General features: G+C 39.7%; 1 protein-coding gene across 1 annotated transcript; it reads left to right on the plus strand.

The window, feature by feature from the left end:
- The first annotated feature begins 710 nt into the window (after positions 1–710).
- On the plus strand, positions 711–12,809 carry stra6l (STRA6-like). Its single transcript, XM_018741383.2, has 18 exons — positions 711–834; positions 2,216–2,288; positions 2,515–2,615; positions 3,189–3,319; positions 4,027–4,147; positions 4,603–4,648; positions 5,194–5,322; positions 5,682–5,752; positions 5,934–6,045; positions 6,320–6,476; positions 6,840–6,915; positions 7,091–7,172; positions 7,353–7,401; positions 7,941–8,058; positions 8,150–8,269; positions 9,851–10,014; positions 10,269–10,418; positions 10,986–12,809. Exons 1-18 carry the CDS (start codon positions 803–805, stop codon positions 11,210–11,212), a joined length of 1,959 nt encoding a protein of 652 aa, XP_018596899.1. The 5' UTR covers positions 711–802; the 3' UTR covers positions 11,213–12,809.
- Positions 12,810–16,436: the final 3,627 nt, after the last annotated feature.

The raw sequence follows: 16,436 nt of genomic DNA on the forward strand, positions 1-16,436 counted from the left end.
ATCAACTGCCGTGATGGACAAGGCGTACCTTGCTGAACCGGTAAATCAAGCTACCATACAGTAACAGTGCCATTGTTACCTGTAATCTGACTCAGAAGTCCTATTTAATCTAGAATGTTCAGAAGGGGTGAGCAGCCACTGGCACTTGTACCCCCGGAGGTTTTTTCTCCCTCGAATTTCAGCTGGGAGTTTTTTGTTCCTTTGCTTCGTGGTCAGTAGACATAGCTTTATAAAAACATTTTTTATGTATTACACTAGTTCTGTAGTTTTTGTTTCCTTGTCTGAAGTATTTGTTTCTTTGCTCTACGCCTGTGTTCAAGCGTTCTGTGTCATTGCGTGAGAAGAGCGCTCTATAAAAAGAAATTGAATTGAATTGGTTGGTTTATTGTATGTACATTAACTTATGTTAATTAATAATAAAATATTAAACATTGCCTAGGGTTATTGTTTTTGAACTCCACGTACTAATCAATATTTTTCAGAAAACAACAAATCGGCCGCTTTACTGCAAAGCTGAATGTTACAAGTGGGCTTACTGAGTGTAAACTAAGAATATATTTTTGCGGAAGGCAGATAAGTTAATAAATGACAAAGCTGTGCTTTATTTTGCTACTGGTGCACTGGAACATGGCGGTAGGTTGAATGGCAGCCAGGCTGCAGAGGGAGAATGGCCAAAGGTCATTTGGAATATATGGCTGGGTAATGAGCTACAGAGGGTGACAGAAACGGTGGAAGAAAACACCCTTGAAACCAGGAGGACCACTCTGCTCCACTTGCTCACTTCATTTTTTCTATAAACATTATGGCACTAGGAATGGAAACAGTAAGAAGTGGGTGAGTAGAACACTGAAAAATAGCTCTGGAGAACTAAGAATATGCGATATTGTCACGCAGAACAGAGGACGTGAGGGTGGCTGGACCCAAGCGCAGGATCGTTTATCTGGAACTAAGGGATCCGGCAAGTTCTCGTTGTGCGAGAGTCGGGTGAAGAGTCGGTCGATCGGCGCTCAGAGTGGGAGTGAAGATCTGTAGACGAAGTCAGAGGGCGAGGCAAATGATCAGAAGCTGGGGGCTGAAGGAGATCGAGCCATAGGGGCAAAAGGGGACGGTTGTGTCAGTGAGATTCCACGAGTGCGGAGGGGCTGAGGAGGGTCTTTTAAAGCCGAGTGTTCTGATTGTCATCGTGTGCTTGATCAGCGTCAGGTGCTGTAGATGTGACAATATGTGTGTGCCATAATTTATGACTACATTTATTGATTTAGCAGACATTTTTCTCCAACACGAAGTACAACTCGGACTAAACAAAGGCGCATTTCAGCAGAGAGCTACGGAAGCAGACATACAATTATTCACCAGGTGCAGTCACTGAGTCCAATGGCACAGTTTAACCAGCATACATTACACAAGTAGCTGCATTTGTTTGAGTTGATAATTTTTTTAAAGTGGATAATTTAGCGAAAGTTTATGTGGCTGATAACAGATCAGTGAGAAAAGTGTATTTGAAAGAGGTCTTTTGAGAGTCTGCTGAAAAGTTAAGAGGGATTCAGCAATACTGAAGGACAAAGGGAACTAATTCTACCACATTGGAACCAGACCCGAGAACCTTCAGCCTTTTGATTTTGGACCTCTGGTGTGTTGTAGGGTCAGCAAGCGGGCAAAGGTGGAGGAGTGTATAGGTCTGGATGGACTGCAGGAGTGATCAGATCTTTTGGGTATTGGGGACCAGATACCTAAGATTCGTTAACTGTGCAACTTGTATGAGCTACAGAAAAACGCAGAATGTCATGGACTGTACTTAAAATGTAACAATGTGATGTAAATGTAACAAACAATGGCATACTGGCAAACATAAAGAATAACCACATTACCATGGTAAAACAGGAAAATATGTGGGTAAGCTTCCGCAGTTATTTGCCTGTGATCAGATTTTTAATATCAGGAATCCTTTTTGGCTTACCCTCATAGATTTTTGATATTGATTCTGATTCTGTTTTTCTTTGTTGAAAGGGGGTGAGTTCAGATATACTCATTATGTTTGAAAGCTTGTCCACTGTAAGATAGCAGTGCTGCCTGGTGTACTGCACCTGGTTCAAATCTGAAGGAAGAAATACAATCAATTTTCTGTATACCTTCTGCTTATTCTTTGTTTGCCGTTATGCCTTTGCAAATTGCTTGACCTCCTTCACCTGTTAATTATGTGTCATCTTATCTCAAGGACCTCAGGCAACAAGACGTGTGACAATGAGATCTCAATGCATATCTTCTTGCACTACTCAATTATTCCTGCTGTAAGTGTCCACTTTCTCAGGTTATTGATAACGAAATCACCTTTCCGATTTGCACCTACAGACAGAATATAGAGGAACCACGGTTTATATTCGTGTTTTATAACCCACACATTCATAGATAATAATGAGCACCGTGGTTTTTCTTCTACTTGTATGTAATATTTTCTGACAACCATTAATGCAAAGGAATAATAATTAAATTATCCACACCTTTCATTTGTTGTAGGTGTTTATTGCTGCAGTGCTCTCATATCTGCAAAGGAGAGTCCGACATCTGCCTATCGATGAGAAAATTTCGATTCTGAAAGGCCGTTTTGGGATAGTTGTGTGAGTTTTGCTTCCATCTCAACATTTCCGTCAGAGACTGCAACTGGATATCTCCAGTAAACACAAGATGTATTAAAATAGTATGCAACATAAAACAAAATATAATTTAACAGAAGAGACAATAAGGTAAAATAAAACACCATCACTCTTCTAAAACAAGAGATGGCAAAGCACTAAACAGAATGACAGTTGTAGTAAACAAAAAATGTTAATGAAAATATGTATGATATGAAAATGCTTATATATATCAACATGTGCCTCATGTTTTAATGTTAGAAACTGGTAAGTAAAATCAGAAGAAGGTGTAGCTAGAGCCTTAAAGCCCCAGTATAAGGTACCAATTAAGGTCTGATGTGCTGGACTGCCTGGGGTACAAGGTGGAATATTGATTAGAGCTGCTTTTGTTATTCTCATTTACTGAGAAGGACTCAACTTCAAATCCAATTTCCTGCTCTAGAAAGTAGTAAAAGTTACCCAGCAGTATATGTAAACGTGAAAATAATTTTAAGTTGCTTTACAGAAAAACTTAATCTAAATGAGTACATGTAAATGTACTCTGCTTCCTATTGCCAGCCCACTGGACTTCACTGGGAGCTTCAGCAACAGGTGGTCTTATGGCTTTGCCTTTGGTACCGTGTCCTCCAGTGTAATATTACTCTTCTCTGAGGCATACGTACCAGTGAACTTCCCAACATGGGCAAGAGGTAAGCCATCACACACTAGTCCGGCCAAAATGTGTATAATTTTTTTAAGACAATAGACTCTTATTTTTTTTTAGCTGCAACATATATATATATATATATATATACACAGTATATTGTCCAGATGCCACACATTCAGAGCAGATTTGTTGTATAATGCCACTGAATACTATTACTAGTTTTTATGTCCCCCCAGCAATATGTAATTATATGTTGTTATAGGACTTGTTCCAGAATGTTTATTTTTATTAATACAGTGCTATGAAAAAGCATTTGCCCATTTCCAAAAACAAAAAAAAACATGTTTTTCCACCTTTTTGACATTACATTTGATGACACATTTGATCAGATCTATTTGTCATTTCTAATAGTAATAGTAATGGAGCCTGAGAGTCAGAGTGACACCTGTATTGTTTTTAGTCATTTCCATGATATGTAAATAAGACTGTGGAAGCACTTTGCGATAGTCATGTCACACGATCAGTTTAGATAACACAAGATAATCAGTTTTCTCCAGTCTAGTTTGGTAGAGCATTTACTACAATAAGTTTGTTCTGTTATTTTCTGGGAAATTTCCAAGTTGCTTTAGAATAAAACATCTGCTGAATGAATAATTATGTGCAAAAATATCTTTTCAGCATTATAAACATGGCAACGTGACTTGAAACTGTCATACAAAATGAACGTGAAGCTTTTTGTGTCCTCTGCAGTTTTTGTGTACCTCATTGGGGCACTGGAGGTGGGCCTGGCCTACTATCCCTTCTTTGCCTGCTTGTCCACTCCTTTTCTTGGCTTTGGAGCTGTGATGGGAATCCTCTACACCGTGGTCTGGTCAGTGCTCTTTGCTGTCCTCCACACTGATACTTTAGAACATTGGAAACAGATAAACACACTAGAAATCCATTTATTATCACGTCCATGTCCAATGTAACATTAAATTTTTACTAATTTAGCCAGCTTGATAGGTGTGCCACCTCATTTTTGTGCAGTATAATGTTGGAAACCATACTGATGGCTACGGTGATAATAGTGGACTGGCTAAAGTTATGCTCCAGATGAGTTTGGAAGCAAATATTTCCTAGAGAAAAATTTCCTAGTGAATCATTTAACAAACAGATGACTAAACTTTAGTAAAACAAATCTTTGAAACATGAATAAAGGTTCTTTTTATTTATCTTATCTATGAAATGTTATCATTGTAGACTTTTTTCTGTTCAGTTCCAGGTCCTTGGTTTAAATTTCTTGCACAGGGTCAATGTAAATTTGCAATATGACTTCTTTTACAGGGTTATTGTGACTCTGTGGGACACCATCACCTGTCCTGGTGGTTTAGTAGGTATCTGCTTCACAAAAACTCAAAAAATGTCACCAGAGCCCTACATATAATCTACACACACACACACATTATCTGAACCGCTTATAATGTAGTTAAATAATGTGGTTAAAATGTGCACTACTGAAATAAAGTCAGCACATTGTAAATGAAATGAAAATGAAATTAACTAAACATAAGTTACAAAAGGGGGTTATAGTCATGCTGGTGCCTCAGAGCACCTGGACTGTGATTTGGGTGTGGATTTGAGTCTGTGCTGAGTTTTCACTTACCCTAGTTCGACTGTGCTTTATCCGGTGCTCTGGTTTCCTCCCACAATCCAAAGACATGCATTTCAGGTGAATTGATGACTCTGTATTTGGCCTGTTTTGTGTATGTGTGTAATTGTCAAGTGATAACTTCCCATCTGGACTGTATCCTGCCTTGCATCCTATGTGGTGTTTACCTTTGACCAGGTGCTGGGTGAAAATTTGTATTATAGATGTAATGTTTTTCCTGCTGTAATTTCAGACAATAAACTATTGTGGTGTTTACCTTTGACCAGGTGCTGGGCCAATACCAGAAACCCATATTTCAGTGGCCAAGTATTCTGTGTCTCATCTTCCTGCTGGGCCGCTTTGTCCACATGCTGGTGAAGGCTGTTCGCATTCACATGGGCCTGGAGAATAAGGAGGTGACTATCCGTGGTGCACCTTTACTTGCGATGTATTATGGCAGTTTGCATATGGACAGTGGCCTTGAATGAAAACAAGGCAGTGGATATTTGACTGACAGCTCTCTGCAGCCAAAGCAAATGTCTTAAAAGCCTCAGACCTTTTATTTTTGTAAATGATGAACTCTAAAAGTACTAAATTAAACAGCATAACAAACCAGAAGTACTTTATGGCATCTCTTCACACACACGTGTTCCAGGATGAGTACTGGCAACAAAGTCACTGTGGCAGCAGTCCCCCATCACTGACATGGAGCAGCTACCCTTTGGTCAGAGTTCTAGCTCCTCACCTGCTGTATCACCTATATTTCTCTCCACAGGACCAGGGGGGGCTCATTCAAACCCACCAGGCCAAATATGTGCAGGCCTTGATGTCAAACTCCCCAGAACGGTATGAGTGAAGTGGAGAGCAGCTTTGCTTGTAGTGTAGGATATGAACATTGCCTCTGCTTTGCACATTGCTCTGGATATTTCTGCAATCCACTATTAGTGGTGGTTCTGGTGATACTAAAATACACTTTTATTCTGTTCTCCAGTTTAAACCTTCATTGCTGTTGCTTTTCTCCATGCAGGAGAATGATGAAAAACTGGTTTCAGAGGAAGATATACGACTGGGACCCCTACTTTAAATTCCCCAACAGAATCATTGGCACTTCCGTTGTCTCGATTATTGGCCTGTACATGGTGTGTTCCTATCGTATCACAATGGAGTGAATTAGCATAAATCATAAATTTCTCACAACACTCTTGGTGTAACAGCAACTTCTGTTCTTTGGTACTTTGCCAAAGTAAACTGTTGAGGAAGGTGGGGAGTAATTTGATTTTATTTTACCTGTTTGTTATGTCTATCTGAAAGGCATTGATGCTACTCTTCTTGCTTAGATAAGGTTCCTATCTGTACTATTATTGGATGTCATTTTCCTCATGGTATTTTTTTTCCTGATGGCATCCTGTGTAGATCACGATAGCGGACCACAGTGTCAGCAGCTACGCCTTTGACTATTTGGACAAGCTAAAGGAATCCTTTGCAGACCTGAGTGGTTCCTGCAACCAGACAGACAACTGGTTTGCTGCTGTTATCCCTCACATGGAAAGGTTTTCTTATGTCGCCAGAAGTAAGGCAGTAACCAGTCAGCAGGGTGGTTGCTAGTGGGAAGAATGGTGGTGACTATTCTTGGTGCCCACACCTGGAAAGGGCCCACAGAAATTTCAGAAGGAATTAATTTTTCTTATTTAAGAAAGGGTGCAGGACAATATTATTTCAAAGGGTACAGTATTCATAGCTGACAATCGGTTATTGCTCATTGCTCTTGATAAGTATTTCCTTTGGGGTTTTATTTGTTCATCTCGCCAAAGTAAAGCAATCTTTTCCATATCTTTGTTGAACTGCATTACTTTATTGATCAATATACTGTATATAAGAGAGATGTGTAGCTGGTCATAAAATGATTATGTTTTCATGTTTCTTTTCATTCCAGAAGCCTGGCTTGTCACAGCCATTTTTTCCTGCCTGACATCTGTGTCATATATTTTTCATGTCTTATCATGCTACAGGTGTGTGTCAGATTTTGGTTTTGAAATTCAAGTCACACGTCATTTAATTCATTCTTTATACCTAAATCACAGACTTAATGTTAAAAAAATTATAGAGTGACTTTAATAGAAAAATATCTTTACTGGATTTATGTGTGCAGGAAGAATGACTTTCTTTTCCCCTTTCTGCTTTGAGGAAGCACCTCAGGAGGCTGTGGGCAGGAAATAAGAGCTTTCTGCCAAAGTATTTTCATAATCCCACTCCTGCGGTTAGTGTGGTAAGTGAGAGCTTATCAAATGAGTGACGAAAATCAAACAAAAACACTTTACTGGTTGACGTTTTGACAATAATCAAAAAAGGAACTCTGACCAATTTATTATATCAAAGTGTATAAAGAAGTCATAGTTATGTACAATAAAGGTATGTCTCTAATTTCGCAATCTGCTATTAATTTTAGGCTGCCATTGCAAGGTATTCTGGCTGGCAAATAGCTTTTACATTATGGGGTAAGTATGACTTATCTTTAGATCATGTCATTTGAGTTAATTATTTATGAAGAGAGGTCATTTAAATCTATTTAAATTCAACTTCAACTTACTTTGCCTGCATTAATGGATAATAGCAGGGGTATCCAGAACTTCCCTGTGAAGGTCTCTGGGTCTCTGGGTCTTTGCTGTGTCCCAAAACTAAACTGAATAATTTAAGCCATTGTCTGAATAAAAAGTAGAGGCATAACAAACTCATGTAATGGGTGGACAAAAAAATATCAGTGATAGTCCTCAGAGCAATTACATGGATGTTTGATTGAACTTTGATGAGACATCGCCCTTGTTACACCTATGAAAGAATAATATTATTTTGCTTTCGGGCTGGAAGTAAGCTTGTGGTTACAAAGTAACCCAATGAGCAGATGCTTTAAACCAGCAATACAATGGTTGTGATGAATGAAATAAATTGTTAAACAAAAAACCCTTTTGCTGCATGTTCGTTGCTGCATGATTCGTGTGTCCCTTGCTCACATATACTTGTATTTTCACGGTTGCAGGCTATCTCATCATTCACTTTGTCCAATTCCTCTTTGCACTGATTGTTGCATATGGAATCATCTTGCCCATTGTGAACGGCAGAGTCCTGGAACTGCTCAAACACCTTGGCTTAATCCTGTGAGCTAACAGAAAAAGACAGAGGCATGATTTACAGCCACAGGAGAGTCATGGAAACCAAATTAACTCTTATTTTTTCTTATTGTTTTAGTTTAACTGTGGCACTGGTCATTGGATTAGTGATACTTCAGATTATACTGGTTCAGATATTCTTCCTTCAAGAGAAGATATCACCCACAAATAAGAATAAACCTCTAGCCCTCAACAACAGGTATGTTTCGTGTGCAACCAGAAGCACAATAAAGTGCTCCCTTTAAACAAAGTTTAATTGCACTTAACATTCCCAAATGTCCGTTTTAGCTGAAGAGCGGAAATCAGAACAAATATTCCTCAGATGCACCACTAAAAGGATCCCTTGTTTAGATTACAGTGGTTATGAACACAACTGACAGTGCAGAACTTTTCCTCAGTTGGACCCCTTAACAGAAACTTGTAAAAGCTTCGTAAGACTGTAGCCCTATCCCGTTTACCTTGGATATGACTATAATAAAAATGAATACCAATTTAAAAAAGACAAAAAAACTAAATAAAAACATTTAGAAATTAAGAAACAGTAGTAAAAAACTAAAAAAACAAATTATTGACCAATTTTATTAACCACTTTCATTTCCATTACAACATTAATAGTGTCAATCTTCTGCAAAGAGGTATTAACACCAGACACAAACTGTAAACATGGTGGAACCGACTTGAATTAAGGTGGCTCATCCTCTTTTTTTTTGGGCTTTTCTATGTGTATCACCCTTGCATAGCATGCAAATAAATATTGCCTGTGTTTGATATTGCCTTGTTGCTGGTAAAAAATTCTTACATACAGCCTAAAGTGAGATTCAAAAAGGAAATTTGTAGATTATCAGAGCAGATAGTGTTGGTCAAATTAGCTTTTAGGAGCTAGACAGAGGAGGGGTGTGGTGGCACAGCAGGTCTGCTGTGTGGTGGGGCTGGGGTTCAAGTCCTGCTTGGGGTGCCTTGAGGTGGACTGGCATCCTGTCTGGGGTGTGTCCCCTCCCTCTCTAGCCCTGTGTTGCTGGGTTGGGAACAGTGCGTGTGAGTGTGTGTGTGTGTGTGTGTGTGTGTGTGTGTGTGAGAGAGAGAAGTGGCTCTGAAAGGGGCGGGTTCTGAGATCCTTCTGGAGTGCTTGAAGGGATTCAGCAGTTCTGAGGGAAAGAGCAAGATTGTTCCACCACACTGGTGCCATAGCAGAAAACTTTGCAAGTAATGAAGAGCGGCTCCTGGTATCATGACCACTGTGCTATACTTCCATTCCATAACTACCCACAAGGTCTAATGGCTCACTGGTTTTCTACCTCTCCTGGATAGGACAAGCAAACAGCCAGAGGGAGAGGAGCACAATGCTCTGCTGGGATATAAAGACTGAGTGGGATCTTGAACTTGATACAAGCTGCTACAGTCAGAGTAGCCCAGAGAGGGGAGTCAGAAGGGAACACTTTAGGGGATCAAACACAGCTTTGTCTGTGGCAACTTGGATCATTTGTAGAGGCCAGAAGACCAGACAAGAGGGGGTTGCAGTAGTCCAGGGGAGATATCACCTTGGCCTGGACCAGGAACTGGGTTCAGTGTGGTGTGAGATGTGAGCTAATTCTATGAATGTTGTAGGGGAGGCATCTATAAAATTGAGTTATGGAATCAGTGTGCTGGAAGAAATAGAGTTTTCAGTCTAAAGTAATTGCAAATCTCTTGACTGATGGAAATAAGATTAGTTCAACATTTAAACAGAGATAAATAAACAAGTCAACAAATCATTACAGCGACAGTTTCTCTTTATTTTCAGGAAGGCATTTCACAACTTCAACTACTTTTTCTTCTTTTACAACGTAATCATGGGCCTGAGCAACTGTATCCTCCGTCTCTTCCTGAGTGTAGTAGTGGGCACGTGGCTGGTGTCTCGCATAGATCGCACCATCATGCAAAGGGGCTATGAGTTCCTGGACCCAGGTGAGAACCCTCTGTGGGTCAACTGTAAAAAGACAGAGAAAAGTTTTTCTTTCTGTAGAAACAGAGATGTAAGAATGTGCAGTACCTCACAAAGGAGGCCAAAAGCATAATGTTTCTTAAGGCTGCTGTTTCTGTTAACAAGTGAAAATATTAATTGTTTCTAATATGAAAAAGCAAACAATACAGGAATATTTGTGTTTAACTGTTGACATCAAATGTGAGTGAAGGGTTGAGTTCTATGCCTTTACTTTTAGGGTACAATACCTGGGTTGGTATGATCTTTGCTGACCATTACCATGGCAACCCTGTCATGATCTGCTTCTGCCACATCCTGTTGAATGAAGGACTAGCGAGGAAAAAGAGAACACAGCCATCATACACCCAGTTCAACAATGAAGTGTCTGGTCAGTGCTTGCGTCGTTCTATCATTTAATCCAAATATGGTATGAATTAGTATGGCCTTTCCTTTGTTCTTATTTTTATTTATTCAGATTATCTTTAATGCAGTAATTTACTTCCCCAGGACTTGGACACCTAATGTAAATAAACTCCCAATTTAAAGAATGATAAAGTGAAAGTAAATCTATCAACAAGTCAGTGATTGGAAAAACAAGTGTGTTATCAGTTCAAACAGCAACAGAAATGTAGCTCAGACCTGAAAGCCCCTGTGTATTTTCAATCATTTCCCTGGTTTGACAGTGTGTTCTGAAATGTTTTTTTTTCTTGATTAAGATTGTAATCAGTCTTTCTACACTCGAGTGACAAAACACAAAACATTTTCAGACTTGGACCGCTTTAAATACACCTCTGCTACTTTTGGGGTTTGGTCAAAGTGGATTTTAACCCTAGTGGGTTGGTCTAAGGTTAGTTTCACATAATAGGAGTAGTTAAGCAGCTGAGAGATATTAAAATTGAATACTGTTGTTGGGAAATGATTGCCAAATCGTAATGCCCATCTCTGTGCTCCCCAGTGCCAGCGGTGTACAGTCGGGCACGGAGACGATGGCTTCTTCTTTACACCCTCCTGAAAAACCCTCAGCTGATTCTGCTCCGCAAACGCCGACCCGGCTCTCAGCAGAATGGCCTGGACACAATCACTCTCGCCTACGTGCTGGAGTCTCAGAGTCGGGCACTGTCGCTACAAAAGCGAGACGATCCAGATGCAGTTGGCACGCTGAGAGAGCGCCAGGTCTGCTAACGGATTTCTGGCAGAATACAATTCCAGAAGACCCATGTCTTCCTTCCCTTGAATGGCTTCATCTCTGTTGTCTGATTCTGGTCAGCATGGAGTGCATATGCACATGAAATGTCATGGACAACAAACTGTGGTCCTTTATTGTCATTCTTCTTCTTTTTAAATATATTGGAAGTAATGCTATCGATTTTGAAGGTACCTTTTCAGCTTATCATGGCATTCTGCAGTGAAATTTGTTTTCTGTGTATTGTACATATTGGACAGCGGTGTCAGATATACAGAACGGTTCTGTTTGAAAGTAGGTGAAACCCTGGTGTCCCTTAGTCTGACTGCAAAATGGTTACTTAATGAGTCTTTAGTCTTTCTAATCTGACATAACAGGTGGGTGATTACCACTTCTATATGTTGCTTTAGGGGAAATGATGTGTGCAGTAGAAAAAAAGTGAAGCAGTGCAGCTGCAAAAATAAATGAACCCTAAGTTACACGGGTTAAACTAAATAGCTAAGTGTAATCAGGTGTGTAAATCATAATCATTTATTAGTTTTATAAGTGTATTTTACGATTTAACATTTTAATTTCTTTTAATATTATATGCAAGAGTAATGAGCATCCCTGCAGAGCTCACATACTTTCAAGCAACACTTTACAATCTGCAGGATGACTGGCGAAATATTTTACTAAGAGCTATTAATGAACTGTTTCATTAGAAATATTTAAATAAGTAGGCTACTTGCCATGTTTATGAGTTTCTATGAATTTTGTTATATAGCAATTTCTTTCAACGGGGATCTCCTCAAATCACAAAAAGTTTGAGCTAAGAATAGAACAGTACAACAGTATACTATGCAACGGCTTTAATTACTTTCACTACCTATAAACAGTGTGTTCCCTCTCTGTTAGTTATTGTCTCTGGCTTGCAGCAGGTGTTGTGATTGCTATTAAGACCATGGTATGAAATCAGTTTGACATCTCTAGTTTATATTTTTCATATATCAACCGTTACTGTAACTAGCTACTGAAGTATGTTTACCTCTTCACAGCAAACATGCAGTGACTGTTTTTAAAAGGGGAAAAAGTGTTGCATGCTGTAAAATGCTTGCACTATTATCACAGTGTCAAGGCGTCATGAAAAGGTGAGTGATAGTGAAGACTGCATTGTTAATGAAAAGTGAAGCTGTACGTAAAGTGTGCATGAAGAATTTTTTGGTCTCTACCATGGATTCGTGTTCATTCAGTCTGTTGAACACCCTGTGATACCTTTGAAAAAGATACAGAAAATCTGGTTTTGCTGGATTGCATTGGTGTTTACTGGTATTTTGTCGGACTCCAGTGGTTTCCTCTGGCAGTGCAGTGATCTCTTTTAACACACTCTGGTGTAACTTGAAGAAGTAACAATCCAAAGTGGTTTTTTTAAAAGACCATTGTAATTTTAGTGATGATTTAAAGCACCATATTATCATCTAAGCTGTAATGACTGCTTTGTATCTTATGGCGTTTCCTGATGTTTTCCTGTTGTCTTTATCTGGTTAAATCACACAAGTCTAATGGCAGTTTTTCTCCAAAGCAGATTAATGTATTACATGGATGCAATTCATCCTTTTCCACACTTAAAAAACTACTTACTGTTAATGCGAGTGCATTTATTTTTCTGCAGGTGCTTGTGTAGAAATAATAATAAATTGCATAGTTAACTAGCAGAATATCAATACAGTATATCTTTTCAAATGAGCCCAAAAGGACAACAGCTGAGAGCAACTGGGTCATGTTGGTGCCTAGACTGGCAAGGCGCTAGTGAAACCCCTGACACAGTAAATGCATCCTTTATGCCTTGCATAAAAAGAATAAAAAAAACCAAACACCAGCCATCACCAGTTGCCTTCCCTTTCAGGAGCAGCCCCACCCCAGTGTGGGGTGGACTTACAAAATGTTTTAATAAACATAAACAGAGCAGAGCAGAAGAACATAAACCAGGAGCTTTGGGCAGCATCTGCATCCACTGCAGTTTGAGCTCCACCATGAGATGAACTCCTGTTCTCTGGACAACACTATAGCTGCACCTGCCACTCATTATCTCTCGATCAGGTGTGGCTGATACACCTGAAGGTGGGTGCTGCTGCCATCCTTTCTACCATGCTGACATGTCAGATTACTCAGGAAAATGCAGTAAAAGCATTGTTGTACTACTAACTAAAGATAGCTGGAATGCTGCAACTCAGAACATTACTTACTTATTATGATCAATTAAGGAAATTTATTCATGACACTTGGTTGACTAGTGAACAGCTGTGGCCCATCTGGACCTCAGTCTAAACTCTAAACTCCACAGAATGCAGCATAAAGGTCACTATCTCAGCAGTTTTTTGCTAGGGAATTGTTAGTGTTATCGCTCTAGCTGCCAGCTTGGGCAAATGTTGAAATGATTACTATAAAATTTCATAAATGATCTTAACACCCTTTTCAGTGGTTGACCATGACCTTGTTGCCCACCCATCCTATCTATCCTGTAGATAGCTAAATTGTATGAGGCCAAGCATGTGGTGTACTTGTACAGCTAGTTCACTCTAAAAAGGTTCATGAATTGGATCACTGTATTGGTTGGCAGATCACTGACTTGCACCTGTGGAAGCAGAAGAAGAATGTGTTTCTGAGTAGCAGTACTATCCACTTGCCCAAGAAAACCCATCTGCTGCTGTCTGGTGACATGTTTTCTTTACAGTTGGAGCTGCCTCAGAGACGCGACAGTATGGATGTACACATGTCCGTGGCCTGTCATCTAGGTCACCTTATGCTGCAACCTTAGTGAGACCTGTACAAGCTGGTGATATTGATAGGTGAAAGGAAGCTTTACTAGAACACGATGGAGGAGAGTCTTGTTATTCAGATTAACCAGATCTGTGCAGCCTTCCAGGAGATCACTGTCAATGCTGAATTGCCATTTAACACTGCTGCTGACCATTGCACCAATCAGCCAGGTGTTCGCTCCTCCAAAGACCAATTATCATATGATTCAATAATGGTTTGTTTACTGCACTTGCCAAGAGCAAGTTGCTGCATTGAATACAACTGATTTCCCTGCTAGAGAACCAGAACAACTGAGTGGAGAGCCATCCACTAGAAGGATGGAAGACTGACTAATGCCTATTAGTTTTATATGTGACCCTGCTTTCCATGCCTGTGCAGTATAGTAATTTTTGTGGTGATTCACTTTATTTCTATGTAACTCTTCCAAGGGAGAATACAACTAATCCAGTGTTGCTGATCATTGTCTCATCTTCAACCAACCAACATCAACAACTGCATTGTCCCAAGGAGCATCACAGTGAGCCAGAGCTTTGCCCAGCAACACAGGGTGCAAGACAGAGGGGGTAGGGGACACACTCTGGACAGGATGCCAGTCCACTACAAGGCACCCCAAGCAGGGCTTGAACCCCAGATCCACCACCCAGCAGGCATTGGGCAAACCTGCCATGCCACTGAACTTTCAGGTTGGTTTTATTTGATTTGGTCCTGTTAGTGCTTGAGGAATACCTGGATAACTTCCCAAAGTATTATTTTTCATATTGTATTTTTTACCCTGTGGTAATTTCAGATATTGCAATTACATAATTATTCTTATGCTTTTGAACTTTAAGAAAGGCATTGAATTTGTGATACAACAAAATGATCACAGATTAAAACCCCTATGAGTGATTCAGATGGTGCCTTTAACTATTTGATTACACAAGGTTGAGGTCTGAGTCTTCCATGGGGTTGATTGTAATTACAATAACCAGACAATAACTTAGAACTGACTGTCTGGTCAAGACCAACCTGCTAAGAGAAACATGAGAAGTACCTTCTTATGAACAGTTTTGGATCAGTGATGTCAGATGTCAACTTGTGGAGAAGCGGGAATCCACCTCCGCAGGTTTTGATGGAGACAGATACTCTTTTAAACATTTTTTTAACAGAGTATCTTACATAAAAAAACAACCAGCCTGTATATATTTATATTATATATATATATATATATATACACACACACACATCTTAGTGTCTCAATATTGCACTGACAATGTCAACCAGTCATAACCACTGATTAAGGTTAATTCTTTTTACCTGATGCTTTTCTCTAATACACCTTATAGTGCTAAATTAATAACATTTTTTTCAAACATTTATACAGCAGCATGATTTTTACTGTAGCAATTCAGGGTAAGCACCTTGCTGAAGGGTTCTAAGGTCAATTGGGTTTGAACCTCAGCCCTTTCAGTGCAATTCAACCAATGTTAACGGCTGCTTGTCCTGAGCCAGAGCCTGTGGGGTTGGGGGGGGGGGGGGGGTTGTGCACACCCAGGAGGGGTTGCCAGTCTGTCACAGGGTACCCCAAGCAGGGCTTGAACCCTGGACCTACCACCCCGCAGGCACCAGTCAAACCCACCATACCACCAACCCCCCCAAGTGCAATTTAGTGTAAAACAATTATTTATAGTTGTTATAAATAGATTTAATAGCATCAATGCCCTTACACTAGCATAAATAAAGCCTTAATTTCGGGATTAAATGAAGATCATCGAACAACTAGCATTTATTAGTAACACTACACAGAACTGTTAACTGCATAGCCTCTGTTTGCTTTTCAGAGTGAAAGACATAGCAGTGATCTTGTGAACTTCATTTCTTCATATTGTAAACATACCTGAGCCAAATTATTAAAACTGTCTATGTGTTGGGTGTAAGCTGCCTCACGCACTGTACATGCTCTGAACAAGAGCTTATTGAGAATGAATGAATGAATGAATGAATGAATGAATGAATGAAAATATAACATATAGGAATTATTTTTGTTACAAATATTTCTTAGTAATATGTTGGCGTTATCATTCTTAAACTCAAAACAAATATTATTTAGATATTTTAATTAATCTTAGGCGACGTATTAATTTTGCCCAGTAACCGATGATGTTTAAGAAAGAATGGATGGGAACTCGACCCCCTTCCAACGACAGCTCGCCGAACGGGGTGCTTTCACTAAACTTTAATTAACCCCGTTATGCGAGGAAAAGATTTATTCCTACAGTTCAGTTGCGCGTGACCTTGCTAGCGAGAATAAATGCCATGATGGCCTAACTGAACACGCTCGGTACTCGACGGCATTCACCGGTATAGTACACGTGGCTCCTGAATGAAAGTGGGCTACCAGTACATTAGCAGCGGGTTTCTGAAACGCTTGGAGTCGGACCGAGC

This window comes from Scleropages formosus, chromosome 16 (assembly GCF_900964775.1).
Source record: "Scleropages formosus chromosome 16, fSclFor1.1, whole genome shotgun sequence".
NCBI lineage: Eukaryota > Metazoa > Chordata > Actinopteri > Osteoglossiformes > Osteoglossidae > Scleropages > Scleropages formosus.

Excerpts from the sequence above, each read along its gene's own strand:
- stra6l (XM_018741383.2), top strand. The coding sequence starts at position 803 with ATGGCACTAGGAATGGAAACAGTAAGAAGTGG. Across the intron at positions 2,289-2,514 it reads ACTACTCAATTATTCCTGCT|GTGTTTATTGCTGCAGTGCT; the intron begins GTAAGTGTCCAC and ends CATTTGTTGTAG. Across the intron at positions 6,477-6,839 it reads GTTTTCTTATGTCGCCAGAA|AAGCCTGGCTTGTCACAGCC; the intron begins GTAAGGCAGTAA and ends TTTTCATTCCAG.